The 13,214-nt window shown below is 38.8% G+C and overlaps 1 protein-coding gene across 2 annotated transcripts in view; it reads left to right on the top strand.

Moving 5' to 3' along the window:
• RAB32 (RAB32, member RAS oncogene family) overlaps positions 1–13,214 on the top strand; it is a 55,532-nt gene that overhangs the window by 38,992 nt on the left and 3,326 nt on the right. For both annotated transcript variants that reach the window (XM_061471483.1, XM_061471482.1), the window contains exon 2: positions 10,619–10,896. In XM_061471483.1, the coding sequence (XP_061327467.1) occupies positions 10,619–10,896 (278 nt within the window). The remainder of the gene's footprint in view (positions 1–10,618; positions 10,897–13,214) is intronic.

Consider the following 13,214-nt stretch of genomic DNA (forward strand, 5'->3'; position numbering starts at 1 on the left):
AGCATAACCTCCCTCCAGCTGTGGTTTTTTCTCACTGTTTGTTTTGTTTAGGCCTAACTTGTAACTCAGAACCACACAGCTCACTCCCCCTTGCTTCTTTCTCCCTCTGCTCCCAGAGGCATGGGGAGGAGAATGAAAAGAATGTAACTCCCACGGGTTGAGATAAGAGTAGTCCAGTAACTAAGGTATAACAGAAACCACTATTGCTACCACCAATAATAATAATGATAAGGGAAATAACAAGAAGAGAATACAACCACTCACCACCCGCTGACTGATACCCAGCCTGACCCAAGCAGTGATCTAGCCCTTTTGGGTAACTACCCTCAGTTTATATACTGGGTGTGATGTGCTATGGTATGCAATACCCATTTGGCTAGTTTGGGTCAGGTGTCCTGTCTGCTTCCTCCAAGCTTCCTGTGCACCTTCTCACTGGCAGAGCATGAGACTAAGTCCTTGGTCAGAGTAAACATTACTTAGCAACAACTAAAAACATGGGTGTTATCAGTGTTGCTCTCAGGCTGAAAGTCAAAAACACAGTACTGCCCCAGCTACCAAGAAGGAGAAAAATGACTGCTACAGCTGAACCCAGCACACACTGTTACACAGATACCTAATGAGCAAAAAATATATGCATGAATAACCACATCAGAAATGGATGCAGAACTTGAGTTCTGAGCTTTTTTAGAAACCTTCAGTTATTTGAGGTTATTCTCTAGTTTATATGGTGATGGAGGTTCCAGCAGCAGCTGCCTTCATGTGGAGATGGGAGCATTATCATTCTGCTAAACACCTGAGGTAGGTCAGGAAACTCCCAGTCACCATGATTAAGTCTCCAGACTCATTATAAAGATTTGAAAGACCTGTGACTGATTTCTGAATGCTTCCTGCTCATACACATTTAAGTGTAAATCTCATGTGATGAAAATTACTTAATGATGTTGTCTGGAAACATGCAAAACTAGCAGATAAAGTGTGAGAAGAGGAAAGTAGAAGTCCTGCTCATTTTGAAAGACTTTTAAATATTTCATTTGGAGCAGTAGATGCAAGAAACAGAACTGAAGGAGTACTGCATGTTTCCTTCTACAAACCACCCTTCTGTGGGAAATCTGTGGGTGACCCTTCTTGTGACTCTTGTGGAACTGCCAAATTGGTTATGACATTTTAGTTCAGAATGACTTTCTGTGCTTGGAGCTCTCCAGCTAAGTATCTAAATGAGTGCTGAACACGTTAAGCTTGTTTCATATTGGTGTCTCTCCAGCCCTTAGACCTCTCTGGATGCAGGCTCTGGATGTCAACATGCTTGCTTTTGGGGATTTATTCTGCTTAAGTAATTTCTTATGAAATCCTATCAAGCCAGGTATGGTTATTGGTCTTGTTGATGAAGCAATTTCCTTGTCTTTCTAGTGGGGTACTGAATCATTCATATTGGTGTGAAGGTTTTTGTGCTTAGTGCTGTATTGTATAGCAACTCAACGTACTCTATTATGAGCTGAACTTCTTAAAGCCTGTGTGCTGGTGGAATTCCATAAGCATATAGGAAACGTTACTGTCTTGAAGTTGGTGTTGTAAGGCAGTTGGGTATGGGAACTTTGATGCAAGATGGGACTGTTCAGTTAAAGGGTAGAGTTGAGACGTGTTCTTTGTGTCTTGGAAATAAGCTTAGAATTTCTGTCGGTTTTTCTAGGTGTCCTACAGGAAATGGGATTAAAGAGGTGATCTTAGAAGACCACCTGATCTAGTACAGGCTTAAAAGAAAGCTTGCTATATTGATCTTGTGGATACTCTTAATTTCCGTAAACAATGGCAATGCACTTAGTGCCTGAGCTTCTAATTACTATGGAATAGATGGAGCTTCAGCCAAATATGTAAGGTTCATATCCTGTATAGTGGTTGCTCAAACTTTATGCTTTTTACAAGATAGCAGTAAAAATTCTTCCCCAGCACTCTGATACAGAGAATAAAGAATGGATGGGTATCCATCAAATGGGTAGGGAGAAGCTACCTTAAAGGGAAACAGTACCTAAGTTTTTATGTGCAGTACAGCAGAGAGGAGTCAAAATAGTATATATTGCACATCATAATTAATTTGGGGGTCAGATTATAAAACAAGTTAGAAATCTTTGCACAAATCACTAACTTATAGTGATCATAAGATTTTGTGAGGCAAGTACTGGCAAAATTCTTGCCTTTCATGTAAGACTGACTCAAGTAGTCAGAAATTAAGCTGGTTTGACAAGTCAGGTGCATTACCCTTCAGAGACATATACAGTATTAAATATTGTATATATTATATATATTCACTCCATACACTTTTAATGTATGGAGTTTACATGAACATACATTGACTTTATCATCAACTTTGCTTCCGTCAGTGTTATGGCTTCAGACTCTTGGTGTCTTCACCTTATTTGCATCTCTACTTTGGCTCTCACTAGTTTGTTTTAATTTATATGTGCACTGGGACAGGGTGTCACTGAAGCATGTATACACGAGTACAATTGGAGCTGGCAAGTGCTGTTAAAGGGGTTTTTCTCAAAGGAGTACCCGTCTTATGGAATGCAGGAAAGAAAATCTTAGCTGCCTGGGTCCAAAAAAGGCTTCAGCATGCTGTATAAAGAAAGATTCTTCCCTTTAGTAGTCTCACAACTGTTGGAAGTATCTTCCTTGAACTCCAGTGGTAAGTATTGCCTTGCTTTTGTAGTGTGTTGTAAACTCTTACCTCCAAATACTCGTTTCAGAACTTGTGAAGTGTGATATGCCACATCAGAAGGAAGTGATTTACAGTAAGGGAAGTTCTCTTTACATTTTCCTGGGAAAGCATAGCAATAGCTCTTGTGAAGTTCTTGCATATGTTAAAGCTAACAAGACCAGCAGTAAGCAGTCACTGCAAAGCACAGCATGCTTTTCCAGCTACCTGTGGTAGAATGTTAGATATTCAAAATTTTCCTTTGGCTATAGGGACATGGAACCAAGGTAAATGGGGCATGGTAAGATTATGCTTTGAAAAATGATGAAACTTCAGGGGTTTATGGAGCTTGTTTAGAAATAAATAAGTCTGTTCAGAGAAAGTGTAGCAAACTCAGTAGCAGTGGCTTCTAGATTAGCAGCAAATGAAAATGGATATTCCTTATTGTATGGATTTTAGTAGCTTTTCAAATAATAAGGTAAAAAGTAGCCTCTGAGTGTCACTGCAAATAGCTTATGGGAACTTGTTCTTTAATTGCTTCCAGGCTAGAGTGCTGGGTAGGGTGGCAGGTATTTGATACAGAATTCCGATCACACAAAATGTGCCATGACACATTGACCATTTTAGAGATTAACATTTTTTCAGTCTTGTGATAAAGTTGTTCTTGAGACAGACTAACTTTAGAATTGTTCTCCCATATGCTGTGAAATGCTGTAGTGCCATACAGCATCACTGTTAAGTACACAGTACACTTCTGGCTGCATGTCAGCACACCAAAGGAGATGGATTAGAGGGTGTCAAGCATGAAATAGGTTAACTCTGGCAGATGACTTGTCTGGGTCTAGTTAAAACAAGATAGGGCGTACCATTCATGTTGTTGCTGGCTCTAATTGGACTATGTCAACCTTTTCTAAATACTAACGAAAGGAGGGTTTTTCAGTACATGCTGTATTCAGAAGCAGAAGTCATTTAGTGTGGTTGAACTCTACATTTATGGGGTTGGAAATCTAGTGCTTGGTCAGGGACTTTAATTTTCTGTTTAGTAAAGATGCAAGCAAAACAGTTGAAACTTTTCTTATACAAACATGGGTGGCATACATAGAATACACTCGATGCAGGACAAAGCCTGTTGAACCATAAGCACAGAGTATTGCCTTAAAGTTCTCAGACAAGATAGTAAGTTGATGAAGTCAGTTTGGGCAATCTTAAATCATTAGGTTAGCCCAAGGTTACAGGCAGCAATGAAAAGTTTATCAGTTTTACTGTAAAATTCCCTGTGAAAGCTGTGCAGTTGTTTGAGGAAAGCTTTCTATCTTTGTGAAGGATAATGGCGTGCTTTTTCCATTTTCTGGGATTACAGGTAAGGGCAGTGCTCCTGATGGAACATTTCTTCTTGCACCTCAGTGCTCTTGTTTTTTCACTGGTAATGAACAGGACTGTCCTGCTTTAGAATAAAGTATAGTGACAGAAAACAGTAAATGGCAGGCCTAGTCACAGATTTTAAAAATTTGGATAGCTAACAAATTATTAGGTTAACTGGCTGCGTTGTGCGAGGAACTTTTAGAGCTAACTGCTTCCTATGGTTTCAGAATGAAATAGTGACTTCTAAGAACACATGAAAACACTATGATCTAAACAATCAAAATACTGCTGCATCTGAACTGATATTTTTCAGCGGCTTTTCAATGACTACAGTCTCTCATACATACTGTATATATAGTATACTGTGGATGTCAGGCCTCTGACACAGTCTCATTTCAACAGAACTGCTTCGACGGCTCTCTGCAACTTCCTAATGCAGACATAACCAGAGGATCAAAGGTTATCTTTTATGGTAAAGTGGGAGTAAATTGAACAGGGATTAACAGGCTGGCTACCTTTCCCCTGAAGTCTGTTTTTTTCTGAAGGATTTGGGACAGTTATTGCTGGGAAGAGGTTCATGCAGTGGTCAGACTTCCTACACCACCCTTAGCAAGAAAGGACTCTAGCAATTCACTTAAATCTTTTGAGGCTGCTCTTTTCTCTTAGAAACTAAGAGCTGCAGTTGGTAAAAGTGTTTCTAGTACTGTTTAGTACAGGAAGATATATATTCCTGTAGTTCTTGCTTTTTAACCTCATGGTGTTTGTCACCAGAACCACAAATATCAAATGTCACTTTCACAGTGGTGGAAAGTAAAAGTCAGGCTAGATGTGGCTTTTTAAACTAGAGGTTTCTAATATCTGCTAGGGGTGCTAGTATAGTTTAACACCTCTGTGGTTTAAACGTGCAACTTTGCACTAATAGCTTAAATGGGTGAGAGTGAGGAGTGGAGAGCTATCAAGTACTGACAATTTGAGTCTGTCTACTCAATCTAAGGCTGCTATCCATGTGAAAAAGCAGGTAGACACACTTGAGCATGTCCTGTAATATTGATAGTGGTTTGGTTAACCTACTTCTTGCTGAATAACAGATTCGACCTAATTGGGTAAGACAGTTCTGGGACAAGCTGTGCTGGTCTGGGGAGAGGAGAGAATGCCGTCAGCAGTGGTAGCTTGCCAGCAACATACTCGTATCTGTCTAAAAAGGAGCCTCAGTCAGCTTGCACCTGACCCTGGGAGTGCTAAAATGTACATTAGATGTCTGGAGAACTGGGAGATGCATCCTCAGGGCAATTCTGGATATTTGCTATGTTGTGCCAAACCTCCACCAGGCTAATCAGGGCGAACAGGCATCCAAACTGTAGTCTGTTCTTTCCTGTGGCTCCTAAAGGAATTAGGTGAGTTTTGAAAGTGACAGTAGTTTCAACTTGGAGGATTGGGCTGCATGCCCACCCGTTTTGGATGGTGCTTTAGCGTAACTCTACTGTACAGAATGACATGACCTTTAAGGAGAGGTGGAATTACAAATAAGGAGCTGCTGTTCAGAATTTCCTTGATGTTAATATGTTAATATGCCTGACCTGAGAAATTCAGGGAGCTGGAGAAAAATCTTTGTAAAACAGCACAACTAGAGCAGGGAGGAGAGTGCTTGTTAAGTTAGGCCTTCCTGTGGCAGAATTAAGACTGGAAAAAGGGGTTTTGCTTACTGTTGTTCCTTTCTAGGTTGAATAAAAGCACAAAAATCTCATGGTCCTGGAAATTGTCTGGAACAACTAACATGTAGAGTTTGGCATTGAAGCCTTAATAGTGACCCTGTGCTTGCACACTGTGTGGCCAATAAGGTCAGTAGTTGATAGCAAGGACTTCAGAGCCATGGTGTTGGCAGTTAAATTAGAGTTAGTCTGACTGTCACTAATGACCATTCTTGAATTTTTGGCATGACTAAGTGACTATTAGTGGTCATGGTAAATAGTTGATCTTAGAACCCTTCTCACAGTGGAAAGAGAATGTTCAAGTATTCCCAGACTAAAACTGATTTATTACAACCATTCACCATAGCTTAATAAGCATCCTGTGATGCCCGAGTTCACTGCAGTGTGCAGTAGCTGTTGATGAAAAAGCAGAGTAACTGAAACATGCTAGCAGGATGCTACTGCTATACATTTTGAACTCGCTTAACTTGATTCACTAAGCCTCTTGATCGTTTTCATCACTGCTGCAGTATTTCTGGGAAGTTGTTTTGGCTTGGTTTTACAGGTTGAACTTTTAAACTAACTGAACTCTTGAGCTTCAGTATTTTGAAGGGCACTGTTGGCAAGAGTTGCTTGGCTTTATTCATAAACAGAGGGTTTTGCTGTTTATCACACTCTTGACAACTCTGTGTTATTTGGTCCAGGAAAAAAACTGCAGAACTTCATTGCATTGGTCTTCCAGTTAGCAACAGATAACTTTGGAGTAAAATTCTTCAGCTAGTTGTGCACTGACTTTTGGGGGACTGTAGTCTAGACTATATATATGTAATCTAAGATTATTTGATGTGGGACTGACAAACTTGGTAAAATCAACTTTTGAGCTCTGGCCACCCATTAAGTTGATTGGCCTGTCAAAGATTACTTGAACTTATGTTACTTCAATGAAAGACACTATTTTTCCATCATTCTTCCAGTTGTCAGGCTTTTATGAACCTTAGTCATCTTTTTCTTCCTTGTTAATGATGCAATTTTGGAGGATGCCAGAACTGTTAGTCTCTTCTGCAAAAGAGGAACTTTATCCAGTTGTCCATCAGTACTCTTGATGAGATGTTGAGGGTTTAAATGCAACTAACACAACTCTGATTTCAGAATTGTGTGGTTTCAGATAAAACTAAGCTTAGATTTTTTACAAGGTAGGGCAACTTTTTCTATACTATTGGTATTGACAGAGGTAAACCAAAATTCACCTTTGTGGGGAAAAAAATGTATAGCTTGGGAAGCTAGGTAGGCCATTTTACTCTCCTTGAGTAAGTCCTTGTTAGTTCATATAAACTACATATTAAGACTTCTAGGTATAATAAGTAGCCTAGGAGAAGGAACCCTGACAAAAACTCTGTATCATGCATATGCATCAGTCATTTGTACCTATAACTTGCATTTTTTAGTCTTAATTCCCACCACATAGGATCAGTTAAGAGCAGAAATAATGGTAGGAGTATAGGGTATCTGCAGCTAACTAAAAGCAGAAACTGCCCCAATAGGTCACACTGCTGTGATAAATAAGACTCTTGTTTATTCTTTACACTGGCAAAGATTGCTGTAGAAACTCTTTTTAAAATGTACTTGAAGGCAGGGTTGGCACTGTCTGAATCTTACAATGATAACTTGTATTTCACAGTGAAGGACAAAGATAAAGCTTCTTATGTCAGACCTGGCTATAATTTTTTTCCATGTAGTTTTTAGGTTACAGTTTACCCCTGTTACAATGTAAACTGGGAAGTTTATTATTAAACTAATAGTTCCCAAGCTCTCATACAGTTTAATTTAAAACTTAATGCTTGCTATGCTGTAGGGAACTGTATTAGTTCCTGATGCATCACCTTATGCAAGTATTTCATTTAATGTTGTTGTAATTACTGGAAAATATGGTGGCAATATGTGCTGAGTCATTTATATGTGAAAACTTTGTGGTTAGAGAATGCAGAACTTGACATTGCATGCAGCACTTCCATACCCTAAGCAAAACCTCTGATCCCTGTGACTGCCTTGTACTTTAGCTCCTCATCTACACCTGAACCCCTGAAACACAGGGAAAGTATACCTTTGTGGCACCTTCAGGTGTAAGTCAAGGCACTAGACCTACCAGTGTGATTAATCTATAATATCCTTTCCATATTGTTGTAGTAAGCAAGTAGCTATCTTCCTGTCCTCTTCCTTCCATGATTATACACATTAGAGTTTTTAAGTCTAGTTTCATCTGATCACTTTTTGTCTTTTTTCCCTTCTGTGGGTGTGTTCCACTTTTTGCACTGCTCAACACTATTCTCATGCATGGTGGAATGTTTAGAGCAAAAACTTGCTAGACATAGGAAAGGGAATGACAAATCCCTGGTCGAACTGAGCATGGCAAAAATTGAGTCATTTAGTTTTAATAACAAATAGAGAATGATGTTCAGACTCCTAGTTGTGCAGTTTGCCTTTTCTGTATGGGTATTTTTGCAAGAAGAGCACTTGCTAAAGCTTTGCATCAAAGTCCTGTTAAATTTACAAAAGGCTGTCTAGAATGCTCTGTATCCCTTATAAGAAGCTCAGTATGTGCATTGTGAGTAATAATAGAACTTTAAAAGTCTACTGGGTTTATACTGAATTCTCTTCCTGCCTCAGGCCATATACCTTTTACAACAACAAAACTAACTTACCTCTTAGGCAGGCCATGTGTTACTGCTTCTGTCTTCTTTCTATGAAATAGAAAGGATATATGCTTCCTCCTTAGGCCTCCAGATAGAACAGAAGAGCAGTTGTAAGCAAGTATGTGGGTCAGGCTTATTGTTAGTGGCAGTTAATTCTAGAGGTCAAAGTAGCTCTGTAATAAACTGTTTTGGAGTCTGGGCTACTGTAGGAAAGGACACTCATGAGTGCTGCCTTTGACCAATTAAAATGCATTAATCTAACACTATAAAGGTGTTGAACTTTGCTTTTTTTAGGGCTAAGGGGCGTAAAATCCTCCTAATGTGAAACTTTAATAAGATAAGCTTTCACACCGATATGCACATCAGTTGTCTAATTTTATCCAAATTTAAATTACTGAACAATATGTATTAATGTTTCCAAATCTAAAACTCATAAGAGCAAAAATTGAATTTTATCATAAAACGAGCTAGAAAGAGTACTTAAATAGTTCTTGACAGCTGAAGCCCACACTTTCTAAGTGACTGCTACAGAGTACAAAGTATAGTTTAGTTCAGTGCAGGCCAAAACCACCTTTTAGGCTTAAGAATCTAGCCTAGAAAGGCTTAGAGAGACCATGTGCATACAGGTTCTGTGTACACTGTTCAGGAGACACATACCAGCAATGTCTCTTCCAGTCACATAGTTTCAGAGATACAGGCTTGGTGCCTGGCTTGTTTGCCTTAGCGTCCATGGCATAAATGTTGCTGCAAATTTTTAACTTAGAATATGGAGGGAAGAACTTTCCTCTTGTGTGTTGCTTGTTATCACACAGAAGATAATGAGCTGGTAGTGAGGAAATTAATGTATAATTTCTACTCCTTAGAATATGCAAGCTAGTGATGCTGTTTTGTGCAGCATCATTCTGTATAGCTGAACAGACAGAAATAAAGTCAGGCTTATAATTCTCTGGAACTTCACTGCTGCTCCTTTCAGGCAATTCTAACAGCTGCTTAGTCAGGCTTTTCTGAAAATGTCTATAGGGAATGAGCTAATGTGTACACTGAAATACTGAAGTTGAAATGAGGCATGCTGTTGAGCAGGATTCCTTGTCAAGTTCCTTCACCTAATGAATTTCTGGCTCTGAGAAGTTAATACCCACTTCTTGTAAATGTTTGTCCTTGCTAATCAGAGGCAGACTTCAGTGTTTATAAACAGAGAACAACTATGTTTTCAATTAAAACTTGCACTAAAATTGCATAAGCACTAAAAGCTGAAGTGATGATACACTGTAAAACTAAATTATAAAGTGCAGGGATGACCGCTCCCAGTGAAGACTTCTGTGCTGTTTTGGTAGCCTGAACTTTCCAAACAACGTGCTAGCACTAGTCACTGCTGTGCAGGCTCAAATACAAACAGCATGATGGTCTGACCTTCTGAACAGAGTAACAACTGAACTGGCACTCTCAATTCTACGTTTCAAGCATACTGACTACAATAGTTGTAATTAATAAGAAAATGCTTTTTTAGTTTACTATGCTCACTAACCATTGGTTTTCTTCTGGATTTTTGTTGTGAATAAATATATTCTATTCTGATAATCTTGTTTCGAATTCTGGGGTTGCTGTGGAGTTTCTATAGTTAGACATTATTCCAGATAGTCCAGGTTTAGCTAGAACTGTTAAACTAGCTGCTTTTGAGCTTGTCCATAAGGAAAAATATGTATTATAGGTGACTTCTTCAGAGGATGGTTTGAAGGCTGTTAGTCTTGGAGCTTGTAGAAACCTTTGTTACTCACACTTCAGAAAAAGGCTCTGAGTTGGCTTAAGTTTCTAGCTGAAGTAACTATAGAGGTATATCTAAATATTGCAGAACTTTTTGATGAAAGAATGATTTGTGTATAGCTGTACTGGTAGTGGTTTTCTTCTTTAGGCGTTACTTCTCAAAGAATACTACTCAGTAAGTTGTAAAAAAAAAAAAGCCAAAGTATTGGGGTTGCAAACTGCTCTTAGCATCTGACTTGTCATATGCATAATATACCTAATAGCTGTTACAGTGAGCTTACTTAGGATAGAAGTAGCAATGTTGTATGGACTAAGTGACTAGACATGAACCCCAAACTTATATGTACTAACTTGGTATAGAGTCAGTTTATACTCACTACAGTTCATGCTTTAATATAAATATATTCTGTCACTGTCCTCTTTTTCAGGCCAGGAGCGCTTTGGAAATATGACCAGAGTATACTACAAAGAGGCAGTTGGTGCTTTTGTGGTCTTTGATGTTACAAGAGGGTCTACTTTTGAGGCTGTTTTAAAATGGAAGCATGATTTGGACAGTAAAGTACTACTTCCCAATGGCAGCCCCATCCCTGTTGTTCTTCTTGCAAACAAGTGTGACCAGAAGAAAGATGGCAGCCAGAATCTCACTCAAATGGACCAGTTCTGCAGAGAAGGTGGCTTTGTTGGATGGTTTGAAACATCTGCCAAGGTGAACATAAGCAAATGTTTTAACTCTAAGTGTTAGTGTAATAATGGATGAATATAATCATATAGGAAATAAAATTATCAAGTAGAGCAAGTGATAGCTAAGTCTCCAGTGTTCAGGAAAAGTTGGAAGTGTTGTGCAGGCTTGTGGCATATTTGTTTTAGATTAGAACTATGTCTTAAATTCAGAAAACCTTAAAACTAACTGGAAACCTTGATTAACTGAGTTTGTTAATTTTTTTCATCTTGCATGCATCAGGATCAGAGTTTTTCTTTAGATGTTAACATTACTGTCAAAGATAAGTAATCTTTAGGTGCAGGTTTTTAAATTACAGCTTCTATCTTCACTGTTGCATTGTAGGAAGTGGTAAGACTAGAAGTGAACAAACAATTTGCTCACTTGGTACTACCTACCCGGACAATGACGCCACTAAAGCATTTTCTGTTTTATGAGGCAGTGTCAGGTCTAAACTGGAGAAAAACAAACTGTTCTGTATAGTAACTTAGGTTAAGATAGCTGCTTTATTCAAATGGAACTGTAAGTAACTTCATATATTGTACACTTTTATTCTACACACTTGGTTAATGCACAGATGAGGTTGCAGTAGCTTAGCTGGAAATGAAATTCAACAGTTCCTTAAAGCTTAACAGATTCTTAAAATGAAAGGTCTCTCTGTATGACAACAATGTGGCTGACAGACCAAATTATTGGTCTGGCTGATAACTCATTTATATGGAAAACTAAACCTCAAAATCCCTCTTTCCTTGGCTGGCCTACTTCCTTTAACTGCTGCTGATGGAGTGGCACAAAATGATGCTTAGACAACTCATTAAAAGTAAAAAGTCTGGAAGAATAATGCAGGAAATAAATTAATAAGCCTCTCCTGGATCACTTTAAAATAAGGATGAAGACACAGTGACAGAATTAGTTAAATTAGCTAATCGTTTGGTTGCACTTGAATAAATTATTCCCAGATTCCACACCCACCTCTTACTAAAACATCCCATTGTAAGGTTCCTAATACTCTAAGAATACCAAGATTCTGCTTTGGGTCATACCTTCCCTGGAGCTTCACCTGTCCATGACACTGCTATGTATGAACTTCAGCATCTGTTAAAAATAAATGCAAGTAGCACAGGGACTAAACCTAATGTGGAAGCGTAGTGACAGCTTGTATTTTAGGTGGCATTTAAGACATGACAATGTCAAACAAGGTTCTTGGTGTGGAGAAAAGTCCAGACAATATTAGTCCTAATTCAGTTATGATTTGACTTGATAGGACTCTGAAGAGGTGTAGTTAAAATAGCTTTGCAAAAAATCAGGACAGCTTTCTTGTTTTCCAAGCATCCCAAATCAGTTTATGGTTTTAAATTCCTGCCCACTTAAATATCTTGATAATCTGTTTTTGCCTTTCTGCTGGAAATGATACTTGAATCTTCAGTCTAGTCATCAGTAATACAGGTCCCACTCTCTACAGATTAGGTAGAATATTAAAGGCAAAAGAATTGCAGACGGTGTAAATATGCATGGAAATATCTTATTAACATCCTCACACCAAAATGAGGAAAGTCATCCTCCTCTCTGAGAACAGAAAGGCATCTGTCTGCAAACTGCCAGAAAACAGTTTGTGGCTGACAGCCACAAGCTTGTGAAGTGCAGTAGTAACATGTCAAATGTTCTCATGATCAAGCCTTGCTCATGTAGAGTCTGTAAAGAGAAGAGTGTTCTGGGGTGGTGTTTTGTTTGTAACTGAAGCAATTCCAAACATGGTAGCCCTGTAGTGAGCCCTGGTGGCCCAGCCACATCAAAGCTGCGGCCAAAGGCCCCTTGGCACTGGCTAGCTTGGCCTCTCAGTAACTGAGATACCTAGTGATGTATTTAATAGGGCTATCCTGCATACACTCTAAAGAAAAGTGTATATTGTGAAGGTACTGTACAAAACATGCACGTGGCTAGAAGAGGCATGCTGATTTAGCTGGGATTTTGAGGTGGATGAAGTCCTTTTACATAAATAAGTGCATCCAAACTGCAGCAGAAGCAGAAAAAGGCCCCAAAAGGTTGAACGCTACTATGAACAGTCTAATTGTCTCTTTCCTAATGCAGAAATGCATTTTGGCATTTTGAGTCTTATAAATGCAGGTGACAGTTATCCCTGATTGCCTGCTGAATTAGACTTGAAGTGTCCCATTAATAATATGGGTGAATAACTTTGTCTCAAACCTTTTGGTGATGTTTTTCAAAAAGCAAGTGTATGAGCAGTGACCTGATGCATCTAAGCTGTTTCTGTCATGCTGATGAGACTATAGAAGAGTTTTTATATT

The sequence above is a fragment of the Pezoporus flaviventris genome, unplaced genomic scaffold (assembly GCF_033815535.1).
Source record: "Pezoporus flaviventris isolate CSIRO_AGI_PZ_B2104156 unplaced genomic scaffold, CSIRO_AGI_Pfla_v1 ptg000066l, whole genome shotgun sequence".
Classification (NCBI taxonomy): Eukaryota; Metazoa; Chordata; class Aves; order Psittaciformes; family Psittacidae; genus Pezoporus; species Pezoporus flaviventris.